Source organism: Thermobia domestica, chromosome 17 (genome assembly GCF_964235325.1).
Source record: "Thermobia domestica chromosome 17, izTheDome1.hap1.1, whole genome shotgun sequence".
Lineage (NCBI taxonomy): Eukaryota > Metazoa > Arthropoda > Insecta > Zygentoma > Lepismatidae > Thermobia > Thermobia domestica.
In genome coordinates, this window is record NC_137470.1 from 182,842,515 (window position 1) to 182,861,542 (window position 19,028).

Genomic DNA, 19,028 nt, shown 5'->3' on the forward strand with positions numbered 1-19,028 from the left:
TTTTGAAGAAAAAGATTAGGTAATACTGTTGTTACGCGAACACCATAGTTAACATACCGTGTCGCTTCTTAACATGGTGGTTAATTATCTGACAAAAGAACAGCGATATGCACACGGCAGTATGAAGTATTGTACGTGAGAATGATGCGTGACTTTTTTTCTTTGGTACAACATTGTACTATCTAGCTGGCATTCCCGTGATCTGGCTGTTTCATGCCCACACACAACGCTTTCGAAAACAAATAAATTAGTCGCTTGTTGTCGAGACGCTCACACTTCAGTCCGTGTTTTCTCAACGTTCACAACTCCACTTTTACCGTTGTTTGTGCTGTTTTTAATTATTTGTTAATTACCAAAGGGAGTGTTGGCTTAACAATTGTTTGAGGTCCCGGCTTCAACCACAAGTGCAGGAACCAAACGATATGGAAAAATTGTTAGCGGTAAGTATCTACTAATGTTGTAATTATTAACATTTAGTAGAAATAGTGTGTGTAATTATGTGAATGAAATATATCTATCTATCTATCTATCCTATATATATATATATATATATATATATATATATATATATAGATAGATAGATAGATAGATAGATATATAAAGAGAGAGAGAGACTCACAAGTTTCAGCACCTTAATGTAGCAACAACATAAGAAATGTATCTAGTGCAAAAATTGAACACAAATTTTTAGCAACTGTGGGGTCTTAAGAATACACTACTGGTCTTTGGACCCACATTGAGTTATTCTGTAAAGTTGCTTGCTTAATTATTTATGTTTGTCTATGTGTGTTTATTTGTCATTTCACTTTCCAAGCACGTGATCAGAGAATATCTCGAATTGCATGACAGGGATGTGGATTGGCTTGGCGATTTTTGTTTAGTTTGTTGTTCTTAGTTTAATAAACTTGATATCTAGTAAATAATATAAGGTTCCAGTATTTTCCCTAATGAGCTGTTAACCTTAGAACTTATGAAATAAGATTCATTGCCGCAGAAACAAAACTGATCTTGTCCTCGGGCTATATAATCTTATTCGAATTAATATTAGCACATCCCTAATATCCAATTGCATATGAATCTATCGCTGTCGTGATCCTGTAAATCAGTTCTCTTGGGAGTAGGGATGCTGTAGTGGGGAACGACCTGAACTGTAAGGTTGCTCTCACATGATGATCTACGCACCCAGCATCTGCACCGAACTTAATCCCCGATTGCTGTTTCTAGTTTAGTTATCAGTAGAGCCCGTCATTTGGTACTGCATAAGGACATAAACCATAAAAGCTCAACTGTTCTAAATTTCTCCGTAGACTGGAAGGTACGGTTCCTCAGTGGTAGAGTGGTAGAGCGTTCATCTCTGGTGCATGGGATCCCTGGTTCAAACCCTGCTCATGCCAAGTGAACTTTGTGGTGGACAAACACCGTGTGAGTGGGTTTCCTCGTGGTTCTCCCGTTTCCTCCCAGTTTCTTCATTCCACCATTTTATTCATTTCTCATCACCGTCTCCTTTAGCCTAATAGGCATAAAAGTGGGATGTAAAACTCAAAGATTTCATTTCATTTCCTAACTATATATAAAACTGCATGAACTGATAAAATAAACGAGTACTTCTGGTTGACGTGGAAAGTTGAAATTTGTCATGATTGTAGCTTTCCGGGACTAACCCACAGCAAAATTGGCAAAAATGAATATTTTAAATTTTTAGGGGGTCTAAAAAGGAAATGAAGAAATTCCCCATGTGATTTAGATGTGCTTTTGTTGGACTTATAATTTTATATTTTAGATACTCGGAATTATAATTAAAACTTGAAATCCGGTATGCTTGTGCGTTTTCGTTGTTACTTAAGTAACTCATCAAAAATAAAAATTTTCAACCGTAAAGTGGTTTTATAGGGAACTGAAAAATCTTTCCCATGTTATTTATATAAGACATCTTCCACACCCCAAAATGTTTAGGTACTTACGGCAGGATTAGAAGGATGAAATTTGGCATGATTGTAGGCTTCCGGGACTAAGACACAGGAAAATTATTAAAGGTAAATATTTTTAGTTTTTAAGGGCTCTAATGGGGGATGAAGAAATTTCTGTGCTATTTACATAGGCGTTTTCTTGGGATATCTTATTTTTAGATAGTTAAAATACGAAAGGAAACTTGAAATTCGGTAGAATTGTGTTCGAGGTGCGAGGCCGTAGGCTGAGAAAATGGAGGGGCAGAGGCCAAAGGATAGTCCATATACGGGAACCAAAGGCTAGTCCATATAGGGGGCACAAGAAATATCTATATAGCCTATATAAAAATGAAAGCGATTATGTTTGTAATTTAATAAGTCTTTAATCACCCGACCTACCTTGATCATATTTACAACATAGATGAAGTACGGGCCTGGGATGTTTTTTTATAATTTTACTTTGAAAGTACAACGTAGGAGAGGGCTAGAGGGAAATATAAAAAATGATCGAAAATGACCGGTAGTAGTGTCGAGTCTATAGTTTTCGGGGCTGCTGAGATGAAGAGTGACATTTTTCCAATACCGTTTAAATCCAAATTCATCCCCACTAGTATTCCTAAGGGGTTGATGGTGACATGTAAAATAAATGAAAATGACCGATATTAGTGTCGAATTCATAGTTTTTGGGGCCCCTAATTTGATTGGTGACATGTTTTTTGTGTCCTTTATGTTCAAAATGAAACGTATTCTCCCCGCACTGTGAGAACGAGTATTTTGCTAGTACAGCATAATTTATAATGATTGTTTAGTGAACTTATTAAAATAAGCTTCAATGTGTTTTCACAGTGAGAGTACTAGTTTTTCCCTCACAGTTTTTTTGATTCATGTTGAAAACAGGTGAACACTTTCGTCTTCGCAAAAAGATTGATTCGTTTTGAAAGGAAATTCAAGTGAAAACGCACTCAGAAACAACGCAATGGCGATCCTAATTATAATCAATAAAGCATATTTCCTTTATCTCATCAATAAAATTAAACTTTTAAAAATAAATATTTCCTTTAAAATCAAACAGCCTGACAACATAAAATTAGTGAAGCTATAGTATTTTTTCTTAGGTAGATAATTTTTATTTCATAATTTGAACAATTAAAGAAACTCAGATACGATTATAAGGCCAATTCGTATGTTTACTTTCTCAGCTTGCTTACTTAAGCGTGATAAATAAATACATGATTGTAATCTTGATATGATATATTTTTATACCTTTATCTTCAGTACTTATTCTTCCTAATATATCATCATGATAGCTGGCTACGTAGATATTAGCTCATCAGTGCATTGTCAGACTAGTTACTTTCCCTTTGTGTTACACGGCATTGTGATTTCTCTGTGATGTCTTGTTAGTACTTTTGTCAGACATTTGTTGTAATTCTACAGTTAAATCTAATTTTGATAGGTTATTTGAAGGGTGTGAGGCAAGAACATGGTGACCTACAATTTTACAATTGCTGTGTTTTGCAGCACCCGATAGAAAGCAACGCACACCGCTTCGTTTAACCTTGTCTGTTTAATCCTTCATGCAGTATCGTAGCCAGGGTGTGTGTTTTGGGGGCAATTGCTGTTATAGATACATATAGAAAAATTACAAACAAAAAAAAATATATATATATATAAACATAAAAATATATAAAAAATTACAAACATCAAAGTACCAAAGTATATTGTTTGACCTCTTTGGGGAGCGGCGGCCCCTCTGCCCCCCCTTCCCTACGCCACTGCCTTCATGTATAGTGTTATGTAAAAAATCAGCTTTCCAACTTGGAAAATGACTTGTACGCAAAAAAAAACTCTAATTTCTTAAAATAGTAAAATTGTGGTTACCATGTTCTTGTCTCACACCCTTCATTTGTCCTAAATTGGGAAATTCCACAATGATTAATTTGTTGTGTATTTTCTTTTCTTTTCTTTTTCTTTTTCTTGTTTTTTTAGAAACTTTAGCAACGAGATTGCATGAGACGTGGACCTACGGTTTACGGTTAAATGGTTAAATTCGAACCATTATATTGCATTTAGTGCCCTCCCACAGGAGATAAAACCCGCAACAATTCCGTCCACTATATAGTTATGTAAATCCCTACATTATATATTTTAGTGCATTCCATTTCTCTCTACTCTCCTCGCAATTTTGGTTTCCATCGTGTTTCATATCACTTTCTTTACAATACAATGCATCTCCTTCTTTCATTTGACTTTCCTATAAAAAAATGAAATCTTTCATGTCTACGGCCACAATTATGCCATGTATGCCAAAGAAGACGCTGATGATGAAAATGAATGAAATGTTGGAATGAGTAAAGTGACAGGAAAAAGGAGAACACAGAGAAATCCCACGCATAAGGTGTTTGTCCAACATAAAGTCTACTTTGCGCGAGCTATGATTGAACCATCAAAGGTGAATACTCTACCATTAAGCCACCGCGGTCTCTTCCATAAATAACAAAATTGACCACTACAATACCGTACACGGTTAATGAATTATTTAATCTTGACCATGCTTGACTATGTAATAAAGCTTAACGAAATTAGTGTCCATATGAAATATTGTAGACCTTGGTGACAGAATTATGGGCCACCAAAGTTGGTATGTGAACTTGATCAAATTTTCGAGAAACAAACAAACAAACAAAAAGTAAAAAAAAACTACTTACCAGAACAAAAATGCATGAATCAAAAGACATAAGGAAATAAATTATGAGAAGATTGACACGCTATGCTGTAATATATATGTACATATATATATGTACATAAAAAAGATTTGCTGAAAGAATCGATGAAAGATTAATTTTCTTCCAGCAGAAAAGAAAGAATAATACCTCCCTTCGAAGTTACAGTAATAATTGTTCTATTTATTTGAAAATGAAATGAAATATTTTTCTTTAGCGTCCCACGTTTATCGAAATAGTAAGTTCTGATGACCATCCAAAATGTAGTACACTTACCTGAAACTATTAAAAATACGTGTTCAAAGGAGAAATGCATGATGAAAAATGTGGAGACACACCAGAAATATTCCTGGCGGGAGCTCATGTGGTTCGGATTCCACGTTAATCAGTAGGTCCACGTCTCATATAACCTCGCTGCTGAACGGGACGATAAACCCAAAATCAACTCAACTCAACGCCAGAAAAAAATGATCATAGGTTCATGCTGTATAATGGCTCCCACAGACTATCTGAAAAGACACAAGAGATGTTGTAACAACTATTTACCAGTTTCTGGCACATAACATGGCGTTAACTAATCAGCAATGTCAAGCAATATACAAATATCAGCCAAATCCAGTGCCTGAAAACGTCAAAAGTCTACTGGGATCAAGAAAATCAGAACTGATGTAACGATATTTGAAAAATAGATCTGCTGTCATTATCATCAATAAAATGAACCAAGAAGTAACTCCCATAGATGTAACAGTGACACAGACTCACAAAATACCTACAGTCACGAAAGAAAGTATTTTTCAGTTGACAACGTTTCTTTTCCTAATAACTCAACAATAAATTAACCTATTAAGGTACAGATTTTGTCAAGTTATCAAATCATAACTGTCCTAACGATAACAACAAAAAGATCCAAATTAATGCATTTGTTCCCGAGTTATTGGCAAAAGAAAATTGCCAACTGTCAAATATTTTATTTTCCGTGTGTACAATAATTACCACGAAAATTAGCAAATACAAAGACCTGGTAGACGGAATTTAAAAATATATGGAAATGTCACAAAGTTACACTAAGATCAATCATTACCTCAGCTATAGATATGTTCTTAAAAGTACCGTAACAGAACTGGAACAGATAAACGCAAAATATCTTGTAACAAACCTAGAAAAAATAGTAATTTTAGCCCCCCCTTCCTCTGTCACATGGACAGGAAGTTCTTTGAAGAGAAAGATCTCTTCCAATAATCTGCACTTGCCAAAGACGGCCATCAGATTATTAAATTAAAACTGGTTTAAAGCAGATATAATAAAGAATAAGTCCCTAGCTTAGCGAAGTGGTTATTCTTCTAATACACAAATACAGTCTGCTATTGCTCGAAGTATTACTGGGAAGTTTCTAAATACAAATTGTTAACTGTGTTCAATCATACTTCTTAGTCCATTCTTTTCTGTTTGCTTTCAAATGAAGTGAATTTAGCATTTTTTCAATGTCAATTTAAACCTTCTTTACTCCTTAAAACGAAATTATGTAATACATAATTTTATTTCAATACTTTTGACTTCATTAGTATTATTAAGTGTTCTGTTTGTTGGAGGACATTGGGGCTAATGAGAGATTCCCCATCCCCCTCTTTAAGTCAGGGTCTGAAAATTTTTCAGCTACGTTTCTTGATCTTCAGCTTCCTCTTTTAACTCCCAATATTTTATTCTAGTTTTCAAATCATCAGTCATTTGGTTCTTCTTCTTTCCTATTCCTCACTTTCCTTCCATTTTTCCTTCTATAACGGTATAAAAAATACAATTTCTTAGCAAGATATGTCGAACCTAGTTGGTCTTTCTATGGAGAATGCTACATAAGAGCGTCTTTTTCTCTCCTATCCATTTTAAGATATCCTCGTTTGTTACTCTCCCTGTTCACCTTGCTTTCTCCATCTCTCTCCAACATATTTGGAACCTTCCCAAGTATTTTTCCTCTAATTTCCGTAATGGTCAAATCTCTGTACCATACAATCCAATACTTCGTATATAGAACTCGACCAACTTCTTCCATAGTTCAATATTAAGCCTGCTAGTTAGGAGTGATCTTTTGATGTTGAATGCTTCCTAGGTTGTCTAAATTCAGAGTGATCCAAAAGTAGGTATACAGTCTGAATGTTTTATGTATGTAGGTCTGTACACATACTTTTGGGCCACACTGTATAATCCAATTTCATTTTTCAAAAGAATGTCACGTATGAATAGGCTTCAAGAATAAATCAGTAAAACATAAAGTTACCATTTTTAGTGTGAAATCGGGATATTTTTTTCTAAAATTTTACAACTGAATGGTAGGAACTTAATAACACATGGCAATTATTGGAAGTTTACTTTAGTCTAAAACTTGGGTTACAAAGTAAAAGCTTAAGGTGGGTCGAAACACACCGTAACTTAGTTTCGGCACATCAATTCCCTTAGCATCATTTGAACATTTGTCTTGGTTTGCCATTATTATTGTATTACATTTTGGATTATAGTTATATTCGAAATATGGTATGGTTGCGAAACGTGGTCGCTTACTTTGAGGGAAGATTGCAGACTGAAAGTATTTGAGAACAAGATCCTGAGACGAATATTCGGACCCAAGAGGAACGGGAATGGCGGAAACTTCACAACGAGGAACTACATAATCTATACAGCTTACCAAACATTGTTAGGGTCATCGAGTTCAGGGGGCTCAGGAGAACAGGTCATTTAGCCTGAATAGACGAAAGTAGGAACGTTTTCAACATTTTAATTGGAAATCGAATCGCAAAACGAAAATTAGGAAGACCTAGGCCTAGATGGGAGGATAATATTAAGAGGCCTCATCACGACGAAATTAAAATACCGCTAATTTTACAGTAATTATGTTATATTTTCCAATAGATAAAAGATAATCGAAATATGGAACAAGAGCACCATAGATAATATTATTTTGCGTGAGGTACCGTTATCACAAGTCACCTAGTGGCTGTCCGTTTTCAGCTGGTTAAAAACGCGAAAATAAATGCCGATTTTCAAATTGTCTCGAAATCGAATGCAGATAAGTGAGTCGTGATAACGGTATCTCATGCAGAATGATATTGTCTGGGGCGCTCTTGTTCCACATTTAGATTATCTTTTATTTAATGGAAGATATCACATAATTACTGTAAAGTTAGCGGTATTTTAATTTCGCCGGGATGAGGCTTCTTAAGATGGATCGTGCAGAAATAGGAATACAAAGTAGAACCTGGATCCAGTTGGCTAAGGATAGATGTCTGTGGAGAACTTTCGTGAACGCGGCATTGAACCTCCGGGTTTCCTAGACCATAGAATTAATTAGTTAGGAACATTCGATGTTAAAACAAATTTGGAGATTCCGATCTTTATTGACTCCCATGATTGACTGCGTTCAGTCAAATTAATGTGGTGAGCATTCCAGATGTTCTGTGATGCCACTTTAAGCACTGTACAAGAGGTAATGTATTTTCAGGTTGCTAGAATTTGAGGTGGTTTCTGCCATGATATGATGTTGAGCTTTGTGGTGTATCTAATTCTAGCAGTCAAGTAACGCTTCCAATCCTGTAATGCAAGTCTCATGCTAGTTCATCAACAGTGGAAAAAATGTTTTCTACTTGTTGAACTCTTTATTCAACTTCCAGAAGTATTGTTGTGATATATAAATGATCTTCAATTTACTTTGATTTTCTTTACCATCACTACTGCCGCCATCGTCGAGTGCTTATTATATGCTTATGGATAGAATATACATAAGCAACTATTAATACGTGTTAACAAGGAGCTTTATGAATTTTGTAAGCAAAAATAAAAAAAAAATCTGAGAATGCTCCAAGAGCATTGCCAGAACGAACTTAAAAATAATGGAGAGATGAAATGGGAAGAATAACTGTGATTGCCCCTACACGTAAAAGTAAATCCTTTTATCCGCACCTTTTCTTTCTCGCTAAAATTCCCAAAATATCACCTCTCCATGACTTACAGTTCCCGAGATATAGCTCCTTAAATCTCCCGGAATTTGAACATTTTTGGCCAATATCTGGTGAATGGCGGCCAACTGACCAGTGTCCACCGGTTACTATTTTGTACCAAAATATTTACCATCCTTTTAGGTATCGACCAACATCAATATGGTTCCTCTATGACTTACGGTTCCCTAGATATGGCTCCTTAAATCTCGGGAAATCGGCCATTTTTGGCTAATATCATGGGAACGGTAAGAGTGACGTAAAAAGTTCCTTCACTTTCTCAAATAGTTTATGATGCTCTATCGAATGGAGGACTCAAAATTAAAAAAAAAATCGGAAATAACAGACAGATGGACAGACATACACACAGACGTAAATAATCCAGTAAGGAACTTTTTAAATTCGTTGACGACTAAGTAAAATAAAAAATAACGTTCTTAAGAAAATGGGACATTTTCGAGTCCCGAATTCAGGTGAAAAAATTTTGGGCTAAGGTTAAAAAGAAAGAACTGTACAAAGTAAATAGGGACATCTGGTAGCCTTAATAAAATAGCAACATTAAAAATGCTTCTTCTCGAGTGGTTGACAGTGGGAGTTGCTCGAGACTGTTATGCTAGAGCAGATGGCAGCAGCAACAGTTTTAGTGGAAGCAATTACAGTTGCTCCGTGTGAAGGCTCCAAATTAAAACAATATTTCGCAAGCAGTGGCGCAACTCAGTAGCCGCGTATGAAAGAGGGCTAAATTCTAGTTTGCTTAAAAGGAAACATTAAAAAAAATCCTTATAAAACAATAGGCTAAAGAAAATAATGATAGCGTGTTGAATGAACACAATTAAAGCAAAGAATCAAAATCATCATTTATCTAAGTATCAGTCTAGTTGGTGAAAAGATAATATAAATGTTTCTTTGCGAGGAAAACCTTAATTATGGTACATCTTTTTTTTTTCTCTCTCTCTCTCTGTAAGCAGAGCAGTCATCAAACTTGGTGACTGTAGTTTATCATTGTCTTGTAAATTTAATATAACAATTGTATGTTACGCACTACAATTACAAAGACAATGAAAACAAAGAAAGACACGTGTGTTAAAGAACTCTTTTTCATTCTCGAACTTTTCAATCTAAAACCAAACTCTGTTGTTTATATCTCACACCATTCATTTTTTATCTAATTACATACCTTGTTCTTAAGACATAATATCCATCATCCAGTAACATACATGCAGCAAAAGTGCTTTTTCTTTTTCCCCTGTCATTTAATGCTTTCGTTGCCACAATCATGTAAGTAAATAAAACTTTCGCTTTTGACACAACACAATTCTTGTCACAGTAAGCTAACGCAATAGTGTTATACGGTGCCACCTTATTGTAGATATTATTGTGTTGTATTTAACAATACAGCTTTAATATTTTCTGAGTACTTCTTGTCATTGTTTTCAAGAGCCCCTGTTCTCTACCCCATTGTGAAAATAATAACTATATTATTTAATTGTGCTTTTTGAATAATTTTCAATCGTATAATTTTACTGTATATACTTATAAACTCCATGGTCAGCTCGGGCCGCTGTGGTTCAGTGGTAGAGCGTTCACCTGTGGAGCGTGAAATCACTGGTTTGTTCCCAGCTAGCGCCAAATGCACTTTATGGTGGACAAACACCATACACGTAGATCTTCTCCCGGTTCTACCGCTTCCTCACAATTTCATTTCAATCATTTCTCAACATCAGTGTCTTCTTTAGCCCATATGGCATAACTCTAGAACGTAAAAGTGATAGGTTTCATTTTTCTATGATCAGCCTATGGAACCCGGAGGTTCAATGCCGCGTTCACAAAAACTTTCAACTGACTTATGTTCTTAGCTCACTGGATCCAGTTTCTACTTTGTATTCCTATTTCTGTGAAAAATGAAATGAAATTTTTGAGTTTTACGTCCCACGATTGTGCCGGTTAGGCTAAAGGAGAATGATGATGAGTGATGAATGAAATGGTGGAATGAAGAAAGTGGGAGGAAACGGGAGAACCCCTAGAAAACCCACGCACACGGTGTTTGTCCACCACAAAGTTCACTTGGCGGGGGCTGGGATCGAACCCGGGACCCTATTTCTGTGACATGCATCTTAATATTGTTCCCCCATCTGTGACTAGGTCTTCCTAATAGTCGTTTTCAGATTGGTCTTCCAGTTAAGACTTTGAAAGCGTTTCTACTTTTTTCCATTCTGGTGCATGACCTGCGCAGTTGAGTCTCCTAGACTTGATAACTCTAACAGTGTTTAGTAAGCGGTATAAATTATGCAGTTCCTCGTTATGAAGTTTACGCCATTCCCCATTCCCGTTCCTCTTGGGTTCGAATATATTCATCTCAGGATTTTGTTCCCAAATTCTTCCAGTCTGTGTGCTTCCCTCAGAGTATACTAAAATTACAAAACCGAGTGTTTCTGATAAAAAGCCCTGTGTGTTTGAATTACCAACGATTGTAAATAAAAGGATGAAAAAAAAATGACACAGGAAACTATCAAATCGTGCATCGAATGGAGCAGTTGTCCCATAGTTCCCTCTGTAATGGAACCTCGGTTATCACCCAAAAGTTTTAAGCAAGAAGGTAATATTTTTCATCATTCAAGAGACTAGGGAAAGGCAAACAACTTTTGTAGGGAAAGCTTTTCGTGTGAAGCATCATTTACGGAATAGCCACCATTTAATTCTAAGCCCTTACAAAGGCAAATGAAACGTTTACGTTTACGCTTTTTTCTTTCTTTGCTAGCCGGAGGCTTGCACCCTGTTAGAGGACTACACCCTCTTTGAGGGGGGAGAGTTATAGAGGATTAATGGACTAAGTGATTTTATTTATTTATTTATCATCGAATATCTGGATATTATGACATTTGCGATCATAATCATAAATTTAAGTAGAGGTGAAACTACTTAATTATATAAGTATAAATTGAAGTTAGACATTTTTATAAACACATAGAATGAGTGAAAAGTGAAAGAACATTTATAATGAGTGAAAATATAAAGAAAGTGATCATAAACATATAAGGAAACTAATATGTAGAGAACATATGCACATATGCTTAAACTCCAAACACAACTATATACAGGGTGTTTAATAAGTAATGGTCATAAATTAAACCCCAGATAGTACACGCCAAAACTAACAAAAAAGTCTTTGTAAACATGTGTCCGCAAACGCTTCCTAACGGAGATAGGGGCTGTCGAAAGTGTGGGAAAATGAAGTTTAGAGACGAATATCTCAAAAAGTATGAATCGGAGAGAGGGCGATCCAATGAATGACTATCGAAGTCAGAAGTGCGCTATACAGAAATGCATGGTTGATAACTGCAATGCGCGCGCAAGAGATTTCCCAAAGAAACGGAGGGATTCCCGGAAAATCGTCCAATGAAAGGGAGATCGAGATGAACATCGAGGGTGAGTCTATCCACCATTAATTCATAAGTCGTGGTACCAGGTCGAAAGCTTGAAAAGATACAAAATGGCGGACAATGTTTACGTGCCGTGTGTGGTTGCATAACCAGCAGGAAATGAGAGAGGCAATCGAAGAAATGTGGTGGTGCATGTAGTGAACTACTTCAGAGCACATTCCTAAGACGAATGCACATGTACAGAGTAGTTCTTTACTGTACCAATACCAAAGTAGAACAAACGATGCGCGAAAATGAATGGAATGGCCGAAAGGAACACTGGTAGAACATGGAAGTGAGCTGGAAATTATGAATAGGGGTTGCAACAGACGTTGAGCTCACCTGGGGAGCATGATGTTGCAGGTCAAATCCGCTGAAGTGCTTACTGAATGCAGTGGTTCTGATCCCAGATTTTCCAAATCGTAGGTCCTGTTCTTCAAAGCTCCTAAGCTCGTTTAAAACGAAAATAACTCAATCAATCGAGCGCCTGTAGGTTGCTCATTATTTGGTTCATCCCCTGTACGTATACGTAAAGAAAAAACTGTGCACGCAGTTCTTGTCAATCAGCTGGTAAGCCAGGAAATATAGAATGGAAGAACACTACATTGTTTCGATTACAGACGTGAATTGGAAACTCGTTTGCCTTTCCACGTTTGTTTATTATGTTGCCTGAAGGGTTATGCTACAGGTCTATATGCTTTCGTCGTACCAGAGTAGTCGCTTGGGAGAATGATTCAGAGTGTAGAGGTTCGTCGTCTTCACTTGTCTTTCTCGCCTACAGTGAATGTAGTAGTTCTGTGTGTTGAAGAGGTGTCAAATGCGCGTGTCTTTACAGTGTCGTGGATGTACTTACTTCACCGTATTGCGGGGAACAGTGCAATACTTTAAGTAGTGTTGCAAAGCCACGGGGATACTATTGTGCAGTATTAATTAGTGCTATTAGTGTTTTGCTAAATTATTGCTTACCTTGCCATTGATACAACATACAGTAATATTGAGTATGCTGACATGCACTTTATGTACGGGAAAGCATACGGGAATGCGGTAGAGACCGCTAGGTTATATCGCGAGATTTTCCCTACGAGACTGCAACCAGATCAGCAACCACACTTCGATTGCCTCTCTCATTTCCTACTGGTTATGCAACCACACACGGCAGATAAACATTGTCCGCCATTTTGTAACTTTTCAAGCTTTCGACCTGGTACCACGACTTATGAATTACTGGTGGATAGACTCGCCCTCGATGTTCATCTCGATCTCCCTTTCATTGGACAATTTTCCAGGAATCCCTCCGTTTCTTTGGGGAATCCCTTGCGCGCGCATTGCAGAGCTATCAACCATGCATTTCTGTATAGCGCAGGTCTGACTTCGATAGTCATTCATTGGACCGCCCTCTGTCCGATTCATACTTTTTGAGATATTCGTCTCTAAGCTTCATTTTCCCACACTTTCGACAGCCCCTATCTCCGTTAGGAAGCGTTTGCGGACACATGTTTACTAAGACTTTTTTGTTAGTTTTGGCGTGTACTATCTGTGTTTTAATTTATGACCATTACTTATTAAACACCCTATATATGATTTTGTGATTGAGAAATCCTTATAGATTAAACTACTAACAATTAGAAGTTATATTAAAAGAGAATGAAGGTGAATAATGGGATGAGGTACGATACACGGGACAAACACAAGGGAAATTAGTATGACAAATGAGGTTATCTTCTGCCTAGGGGCTGCTCTAGGCTGATGAAGACGTGGGGAGCCCTGTTAGAGACAGAAGGTCTTACTGTGCAGAAAATGATGGAAATACGTGGGGTAGATGGGCATGAATGTGATAGTCTTCAAGTAAGAGTAAATATGGGTGATCAGGTGGCAGCGTATAGCAGTAGAGAGTGAAGAGCAAACTAAGAGGGGAGTAGGCATAGCGGGGACGGACAGGATGAAGAGCATTATAATGGGTAATATCAATAAAACGGAGAAGTTACTCATTACGCCCAATTTTGAAGTAGTTACTCGCATTGGTATCAATAAAAAGAGAACTGAGCACGAGTCGTCTCGGCTGACCTCGGAGAAGCCCCGCCCTTTTGAAGTAACCACACCTCTATTCTCGAGCCGAATAACTACTCCGCGTTTGATATCAATAAAAATCAAGACTCTTCTGTGATGCTAGTAACTTCTCCAAATTTGTGGAGCAAGCTAAATAGGTGACTCCGTGCGAAATATGGCAGAGTATATGATTGTTTTGCTATGTAGTAAACCTTATAAATTGCATAGAAATGTTGCAAATGGAGATTACAAAAAAACATAGGTTCATGAAAGAAAATGTAAAGGAGTTAGCACAACATTTTTTAGGAGAATCAACGGAAATTTGGGGTGTTGCACTACGTAATGACGAAAAGATGCGGGTTTTCTTGCTTTACGTGAGTGATCCGGGATTCCAGGTCTGAATTGAATGTCAGGGGATTCTGTTGTGGCTCAAAGTACTGTGTCTATGACTACTACAAGTTTAATGGATGCGATTATTGCGAAATCTGAAAATTGATTGTTTCCGGAGGTGTGTGTAATATTCAAACAGCAAAGGCATAGTGGCAAGAACAATATACATTTCTGGGTGCTATCGGAGCACTTGACTAGAAACACGTGGCAATAAAGAAACCTAGTATTTTGGAGACGAATACGCTAATAGGAAGAGCTCCTTCGTGGCTAAGCGGATAGCGTACATGCCTTTGGCATGAGAGACCCGCGTTCGGTTCCCGGCGGGAGTTCATATGGTTCGGATTCCAAGTTACTCAGTGAGTCCCGTCTCATATAGCCTCGCTACTGAAAAGGACATTAAACTCAAAATCAACTCAACTCAACGCTGATAGGAAGGGTGTATACATGAGAATGTATATTTTTTTATGCCAAGGTGAAAGGGGGCATGTATGGTGTGGAAAACGCAATCAGATGGATGTGCTTTATGACGTGACTGGCTGGACTATTTAAAAAAGGAAACAAAAGGACCAAGTGTCTGATTTCGTTCTTAAAGCCAAACAATCTACAAAGACCTTGGACAACACGTGATATGCACTTGTCGTGCTAATCTTGATATTGCTGGATTCCAATCAACATCCATCAGTTCCAAGAAGTTCATTCCCGTGGTTTCAGCATTACTTTCTTATTTCCCGTTTTCTTTTTCAAATTAGTTTTTTTTTCTTAATGCTCGCTCGGATATTAAAGATTCTCTTTTGGATTTGTGTCTCATTTGTAGATGTATTTGATATTTCGTTGCATTTCACTGTAATTGCCTTCAAAGCTTCGGCTTTCCTTCGTTTACTTTCTGGTAACTGTGACTTTGAAAGTACCACTGGAACTTTTTTAATATCCACAAATGCATTTTAATTGAAACTGTCGTTGCTACTTGTCCCTTCCATGGCGTTTAGGATATTACGCCATAAGTTAAAAACAACGAAATGACCACGCGACGGAAGGGAGAAATGAATAACTACTTCTTTTATTGATACGACTCAGTGCTACGTGCAGAGGAAGCGCGAGAAAACGTTCATAAATCTGGAGCAGACTAGACCTGAGTAGTGGCTTGTTTTATTGATACAAAATTGAGGGAGGAGATTACTCCAGGTGTAGTTACTCTGATTCTCGAGCGGGACTTCTCAGGAGTAGTTACTTACTTTTATTGATATCACCCAATGTATAGTATCGAGGAGTAATGACTGATGAGAAGTGTATCTGACAGTGATGAACTTCTGTCTAAGAGATTCAAGATGATACGAGATGTCGGGGAAGGTGATGAGATTATACAGCTCACGGGTTGGGCTTGGTAATTGAATACGATGTGCGATGCGCAATGCATGTCGCTTTAGGTTGCGTAACTTTTCATACTATGTTGGAAGGGCGGAAATCCACGCAGCAAACCCGTACGTAAGCACCGGTCGCATGAACTCTTTATATGTATTCAGAACTGTTGTAGGTTGTAGGCTCCAGGTTGTGCCAGCCAGGCTCTTTAGAAGGTTCAGGAGCTGATAAGCTTTGGCAGCTACTTTCTTGAGGTGTGGTTTCCATGTGAGGTGAGAGTCATAAAGAATGCCCAGATAAGTAACGGATCGAGCTTGAATGATTGGAGTGTCATTAACTGTGAGTGAAAGTAGCGATGGGTTGGGTGTACTCTGGTGCGCCTTCGTGGGGGTATAAAGGTAATGGCCTGTGTTTTTGCTGCATTGATTGAAAAACTCCACTTCCGGCACCAATGAGTGAACTGGTTGATGGATTCTTGGAGATCTCGAGTGATCTGACGGATAGTATTTTCTACGACTAGAAAAGCAGTATCATCAACATACTGAAATAAGTATACATCAGGAGGAAGTGGAGGGAAAGCAAACGTCAGTGAAACGTTAGAAGTCAGTAAACGAAACGTTAAAAGTCAGTTTTAAGTTTTGAGAAACTAACCAGACGAACAACTTTCTTAAACACTAACTATTCCCTCAAGCTCTTACAAGTGAGCTTGTTCAGGGGCGGATCCAGGTTATGATCAAGGAAGTGGCTAAACCATATTTTGCCGTTTTATCCAGTGTAAAGCAGGATTGAAACCCATTTTATCCAGTGTACACCTGAGCGTCAAGGGGGAAGGTATAGCCCCTATAGCCCCCCTTGGATCCGCCATTGATTGTTCACATATTACATGCAAGTTAGCGACATCTGTTCTTGTCAGGTAGAAGCTATCGCACCTAGCGATATGTCTTTTTGTCAGGTAGAAAACAAGCGCACCTAGCGACATCTCTTTTTCCTGGTAGAAAGTAGCGCACCTAGTGACATGTCTTTTTGTCAGGTAGAAACCAGCACATCGAGCAACAAATGGCCGGACTGTGAACTGTTGGAAATTAAGGTGATTGGAAATTAGATCCTTACACTTATAAAAAGGATTAAAATTATCTAAATTTTTACCTAGATGTTTATGCAACTCGCATCACTTAAAAGTTTTGAAGTTTCTTTATTACCATTACTAACAGACTGATATGTTCTGCGTTATAAATAAGATTTCAAGCTGTCATCCCAACGAATTGTTTCCTTCTTTTTAAAAAGAATTCAAAAATAATTGAATTCACTTCTAAGTATATACATAGTTCAAGATATTTACTTTTATTTCAGTTGTAGACGCATATTCTTTTCTATTACAGATCCTGTGTTTCTTCCTGTTTGTGGTCGACTTTAGCAGAACGGTACCTCCCCACGGGTAAGTAAAATCAACTTAATAAAAAATAATGGTAATAATCTAATTAACTATATTTTTCTTTCAAATTATTAAAACTTTCGCACCCTATCCTCCCAATGTTTTTATGTTGATAGCTAATACAACGACAAGAAGTAATGTTCTTACTTCTAGAAACTAGACAACCTAATAATCTCTTCCCTTCTTTCTTTGTCTTTTAATTCTTGTACATCTCCACTTTCTAGCTCTCTCCTAAAATGATTGTCATAGAGATTAAATGAATGATTCGTTGATATACGAGGGTATCAAAAAGTTTTAATTATTATAGTAAAAAAAAAAAGATACAGGGATTGTTGTGATTTGTAGTTCTTAACCCCTCTCTATGTAGTCACCACCCAGATTTAGACATTTCTCCCAGTGTTGCTTCAGTTTACGAATACTATCATTGTAGAAGTCCGCACATTGTGCTTTAGACCACTCTTCCACCTCATGAATGACGTTATATGAGTTGTCAAAGTGGCGAATACGCAACGGATTCTTCACTTGGGGAAACAATAAAATGTCACTGGGTGCGAGGTCGGGAGAATAAGGCGGATGCTGCAATACCTGGAAGCCACACGCTCTTGCTTTGTCGACAGCAACTTGAGACAACTGAGCTGATGGTTCTGAAAAGGTGTCAGCAAATGAGGAAACCAGTGCACAGATACCTTAGGCATGAGAGGTTCGTCATGGATAATTTTCCACACACTACCATAACTGAGATCAGTCTCATTCATAATCGTTTGGATGGTTACAGGATTAAACCGGATTACCGTCTTTGAGGATTAAACACTCCACTTTCTTCACCATAGCAAGATCATCCTTAATTGAGGGTCTCCTCGCTCGTGGCTTGTCCGTGAGGTACATGTGACCACTTTGAAAGTTCCGCTTCCACCTTACAACTGTGTCATATGATGGGCTTTCATCCCCACAAACAACTTTCATTTCGTCATGGATTTGGCGTGCGTTGTTGCCCTTCAAATGGAGGAACTTTGTGACACTTCGGGCTTCAATTTTGTTCATCATACAGGTTGATGTATTCTAAGGTTTTGAAAAGAAAAATACTTTAGACACATATTTGATATTTGCACAAGTATGCATAGAAAAGACAATATTATGCACAAAATGTTGCATGTACATTTCTGTATAACTTCTTTATAATAATTAAAACTTTTGGATACCTCTTCGCATTTATAAATATGTCTTTCTCAGCAGTAATCCTACAGGATAAGATCTAAGTTTAAAAATGAATTTGAAGTAATGTAGTGTGTTGCATTCTTTCCCACCGATACTCGAACCCCCAGTATCATACACCAAAAGAACGAGCGCTGGACACTACACCACTAAGGAGGAATACAATTTCGCTCATTAGATAGTACTGAAAATTTTCCTACATTCCTTGATGAGGTTTGTAGATCACATCTCACACTCCGCTTTTTCTTCTAAGAGTGGGAGGCATGGCGGCTTAGTAGTAGAGCGCACACCTCTGTTGAATGAATTCCAAGGTTCGATTCCCGGCCAAGTAAGTTTGTGGTGGACAACATCGTGTCATTGTATTTTCTCGGAGTACTCCCGTTTTCTCCCACTTTCTCATTTCACCAATTCTTTCATTCACTTGTCTTAATCATCAATATACCCTAGCCTAAAGTATATAATTGTGGGACATTAAACTGAGAAATTTCATTTCATTTCATGTATTTTAAGATCTAGAAATACAC

The 19,028-nt window shown here is 37.4% G+C and overlaps 1 protein-coding gene across 1 annotated transcript in view; it reads left to right on the forward strand.

The window, feature by feature from the left end:
* The first annotated feature begins 292 nt into the window (after window positions 1–292).
* The window catches only part of LOC145673847 (uncharacterized), a 43,335-nt gene continuing 24,599 nt past the window's right edge, over window positions 293–19,028 (forward strand). Inside the window, exons 1-2 of the mRNA XM_081743619.1 lie at window positions 293–440; window positions 17,240–17,295. Coding sequence (XP_081599745.1) covers window positions 423–440; window positions 17,240–17,295 — 74 coding nt within the window. The 5' untranslated portion in view covers window positions 293–422. The remainder of the gene's footprint in view (window positions 441–17,239; window positions 17,296–19,028) is intronic.